This window comes from Solanum dulcamara, chromosome 10 (genome assembly GCF_947179165.1).
Source record: "Solanum dulcamara chromosome 10, daSolDulc1.2, whole genome shotgun sequence".
In the NCBI taxonomy this organism is placed as follows: domain Eukaryota; kingdom Viridiplantae; phylum Streptophyta; class Magnoliopsida; order Solanales; family Solanaceae; genus Solanum; species Solanum dulcamara.
Window position 1 is genome coordinate 65582148 of NC_077246.1, and position 5196 is coordinate 65587343.

The window sequence follows — 5196 nt, forward strand, 5'->3', positions numbered from 1 at the left end:
AGGAATATCTTTCTTTGGGCGGATGAAGATGCTTCACCGACTTTGGAGTTTATCAAACTCCTGTTGCTGTCACGATCAAAAATGGGCCATGAGTGACACCCACACTTAACCTCCTAGGTGGGAGAACCAATGATACAACCCCAACTTAATTAGTTGTTCAACTTATAAAATCCGATAATAATGTGGAAGCCCAACTTATGGAAGGAAAAAATAACAATCCACTAGGTTCATTACATACCATTCTCAAAACCTGAAAGTTATCACTTCAAGGACATGTAATTCTAAAATACTACGTCTGAAAATATCAAACACCAGAATAAATAAATAACTTAATGTGTCTGAAACTAAGGACATCATGCCATGCCCGAGAGAATTCAACAAGAGCTAGAAGGAATAGTTCACCCTGGAACCTGATGTGCTGGACACTGGCTAGAGCTGAGGTCTAGTCGAAGTTGATGGAACACTCGTTGTACTCCAAAAAATAAAACAAAGAAACATACAAGTAGGGATCAGTACAGGACAACATGTACTGAGTAGGTATCATTGACCGACTCAAAATAGAAATCAATATGCATAAAGTAATAGCGGAAAATCAGCCATAGCACTTAACAGGTAGAAACCAACAAGATCAAGATCAAGATCAAGTGACAACACAATGAACAATTTCATAACCAATCAATAATATCAAGATCACACATGAGGACTCAGGCCTCCACATCACGCTCTTTTGGAAAATGAGTTATTAGAGATTGGATAGCATTAAGTTATTTTAAATTATTTTTCTTTAATATTATCTTGTCGAAATGTGACACCCGATCTAAATATACCGTGTTGGAACGTGACACCCGATCCAAATATACCGTGTCAGTTCATGACACCCGATCTAAATATAATTAATTTATCATTCTTTATTATTACATTCCACTTCATTAACAATATTTCATCAAGCTTTTTTTATTCAAGACACCATTTTTGATAGGGCAAGTTCAAGATTATGGATTTCACGATCTTGAAATTTCAGACCAATCACAACAACATATCAACCATCCAAACCACAAAAATTAAATGCATAGTGAACTTCACACATTACTCAATGACTATCAATCGCTATTAAGAGTCTATCTATGATATAGAATAAACCATAACCTACCTCAATTAAAGAACCAAAGTCAAGCAAACTAATTCACTGGTGATTTCCCTTTCTTTAATGCCCCAGAACGTCCCCAATCTAACAAGTATTCAATATTCATAAGTAAACAAGTTCGTAGACACTCATACTATATATATGTTTAGCCTAGACTCATACCTATTGTTTAATTATCTATCTTAATATATCAAAACTTGAATTATAATGTGATAACTAGGACTTAACTACACAAAACAGTACTTAAACCACGAACACACTTAATTATCCCACCAAAATTTCCCGGTACACTTACCTATATGCCTGAATTTTATCATTTAGCATTTTATCTTTTCTACCCATAATAATTTCATTATATCCTAATAACAAAGTGATTAAGTTCATTGTCATCACCTATTATGCATTAACTACACCAACATCCCTTTTTTATTAGTATTTTATATATTTTTGACAATTCAATTGCAAGTTAATTTCTTTACTATCCAAATAATAATATAATAATAATAAATCATGTATCTAACAATTAATACCTTCAGTGCAGAGCAAGTCCTTATAGATCTATGACCAAGAAAAATAAAAATAAACTAATAAACTAAGGAATCTAACAATGAAAAAGAAAGAAAGTATGTCCACGAGGATACAAACAAAAGCAGAGTATAACCATAAACTTTTACCTTCAACCTTTCAATCTTAACTCCTATCTATCCAACTATATTAAAATTCTACTACTTTATATCACATGTACACTATAATGTCATGCTCATAACTAATTGTGGAAACAGAGCATAACCCTCTTACCTGAATCGTTGTTCTCCTCTTGTCCGCCGCAGAGTTCCTCCCCTTTTTTTTCTTCTCTTTTCTAATTAATTAAGTACTAAAAGTGATAGCCCTACTAACTAAAACAACAACAACAAGTCACAAACAATGGAAAAATTAGAAATTTCTTAAAGAATGTACATAAATGTGCACAAGTTTATGTACATAAATGAGCCTTTTAACTTTACCTTCAATTGATATCTATGTATTTCAATTTTGGGTGTGAACAAATAGATACTTAAACTGTATAAAGTTGAACAAGTAGACACATACGTTCTATAATGGCTTCCTATGTGGCAATTCATGTCCTATGAGGCGTCTTATGTGTATTATGACAGGTAGGAAACATATGTCTGCTTACAAATTTAATTGACTACTTGTGCACAACCTAACTTAAAAAATATATATAAATATCAGCTAAAATCAAGTTAAAGATCGCAATTACGTAGTGTGACTACCTTTTTTATATACATAATACAATTCTTTGATAAAAGTGCAAAGCAGAGGAAACAATGGTCATTTCACAATTTCACATCCCCAAATCCATATAAATCTAGACCAACCTCTTGGAAACACATCTTTGACCATTTATTCCAGATTTTTTGGAGTCAAGGTTCGAGCATTTGAAAATTTTGATAAAAAATTTCTTAACCTTTATTCATCTTTCTTCATTCTGATCCCTATCTATTGAATATTTAAGTGTATATATTTTCCCTAAATATGTATAATTTATAATATCTTGTGATAGAATGGATATCTTTTGCCTCATGGACATTTCTATTAATTTTCCTTTTTTGGGTGATTTATTACATTTGTCTATCAAAGTTATATCCGATCCTTTCTTAGACCTCGCGCATAGCATGAACTGAGTGTACCAAATTTTTTTTTTTGTTTTGTTTTGTTTTTTTTACCTATTAATGAAAATGTCAAGATGTAAAAAAAAAAAAAAAACACCGCCTTCGTAGGAATATTTGAAAATGATCGAGGAAAGTGGATGTTATGAATTGGAAGCTAATAAGGGGAAACCATCAATCAATTTGCCCACTTGCAAATGAAAGACACAAAAACGAAGAAGATTTACTAATCTGGAAAAAGATGATCAAGGATATGAAATTGCTTTCTTCTAGCATATTTACCTCATGTAGCCTATGAACAAGTTTATAAAATGGATAAAGTAAAAACAACAAAGACGATTAGTACGTCTCTTATTAAACGAAAAAGATAAAAGAGACATAAAGTAAGGTGGAACATTTTCAACGTAATATCATTAAGTCTAAAATTAAAGGAAGCAATATGACGATGGCTTTGTTAAGCTACAAAGTTATTTGGTAATATAGGATATGAAAGATTCAACTTCCTTGGCCGTCACACCTCCGGGGCTAACCGAACTCTTGATCTTATTGCTCAACTCCACCGCCCTCTTCCGCATCTCTTCCCCTTCCGTTGTATCCATCAAAATTTTGACAGATTTCTCGATCGATTTTGATGTCACTAACTCATCCTTGTGAGTCCAGCTAAATACTGAGATTCCGATTTTTAGTACATTAGTTACAAGGAGAGCGTTATAGGGTTGGTCCCACTCGTTTGGCCAAGCTATTATTGGAACTCCTAGGCTAATGCTTTCCATACAAGAATTCCACCCGCAATGACTTAAAAATCCACCGGTAGATGGATGGCCCAAGATTTCCAATTGGGGCACCCAATTTCGCACAACCATTCCTCTTCCTTTCACCCTCTCTTCAAACCCTTGTGGTAATTCAATCTTCCCAAATTTCTTCTCAAATTTCTCCACACCTTTCTTGTTATTTTTAGTATTATTGTTATTAGTAGTAGTATTATGATCTCCTTTTCCTATTACCCAAATAAACCTTTGATTGCTCTTTTCTAGACCAAGTGCAAGCTCATTGACTTGCTCTTGTGATAATTTAGGGGTTGTTCCAAACGAAACATAAATTACTGAATTAACATGTTGATTGTCGAGGAATTCAAGAGATTCATGACGAGGAGGCTTGTCCCTAGGAGAAGAATAAGAAGAGGAGTCATGATCATGTGATTGTAGTAGCATATGAAGTGGACCAAGTGCCCACAACGGTTTCGTGTTTTTCACATTAGCGAGTAAATCTAAGTACTTACCTTCGATTTCTCTAGAAGAAATCATGAATTCTCCTGAGTTGAGATCCCATTCATGTAAATCTCTTAAGAATACTTCCATAAGCGGTGGATAACAACTATCCATAGCCGGGAACTCGTGACCAACATCAACAACAACGTCTAAGTCATGGACACTTTGTTGGAGCAAATAATATTTACTTATAGCAGACCCAGAGTGAAAAATACAAGTCTCGACGTTAGGAATTGAATGGACATCCCCCATATAATTCTTCATTACGGAATCATAAATTATGACCAATTTCTTAGCATTGATAGAGAGTTGAAGGCAAGTTTTTCGAATGGGCTCGTTGTGTTTTTCCAACAACTCTGTAATCGAAACCACACGATCATATTCTTCCGTGATTTCGCCATCAGCTTGAGTAAGCAAAATGTCATTGAAATGGATATATTTTGAACTTTTGAGGCGGGGATTTAAATCTTGATTGAATTCAGCAAGGCAAATCAAGTGTACTGGTATATTATGGGAAGCAATGAGACGAGCAAGGATGAAGAGTTGATTGACATGGCTAAATCCAGGATATGGCACCATGACTACAATAACTTCCATTGGAAAACAAAAGAAAACACACAAGTTATGGCTTTATTTGCAATTGAGTACTAGGTACTGTTCGTATTTATAGAATCAGAAAAAGGACACCTTTGATGAACAGTTGCTTCTTGCAACCTTTTCTTTAATTAACATTTTAAATAAACAAATTTTCCAAATCACTTAGATGTAGATATATATATGAATTAATTAAATAAACTTAAGTGCTAAGTAAATGATCTCAAAGGTGGCCTCTAACTACCGATGTTTACTTATTCTCTAATTATTTTTCAAAACCTCTAAAAATAAACATCAATTAATATTAATATCAATATTATAATATAATGGTCATATCAATTGCTATTTCTCAAAGAGTATGAAAATTCAAATTAAACCAATAAAAATGAACTAAATGTCATTTGGTAGTGCGCATTACAAAAAATAATATATGTATTAACTTTATATATATATATATATATATATATATATATATATATATAAACTCTATTTGGTATTAAGGTTTGTATAACTAATATAT

The 5196-nt window shown here is 32.9% G+C and overlaps 1 protein-coding gene across 1 annotated transcript; it reads right to left on the reverse strand.

Annotated features, from left to right (window-relative positions):
- Positions 1-3064: 3064 nt before the first annotated feature.
- LOC129870868 (zeatin O-glucosyltransferase-like) lies at positions 3065-4761 on the reverse strand. The gene is made up of 2 exons (XM_055945747.1): positions 4094-4761; positions 3065-3975 (listed from the first exon to the last, which is right to left on the reverse strand). The coding sequence occupies exons 1-2, from the start codon at positions 4677-4679 to the stop codon at positions 3914-3916; spliced, it is 648 nt and encodes a 215-aa protein (XP_055801722.1). The 5' UTR covers positions 4680-4761; the 3' UTR covers positions 3065-3913.
- Positions 4762-5196: the final 435 nt, after the last annotated feature.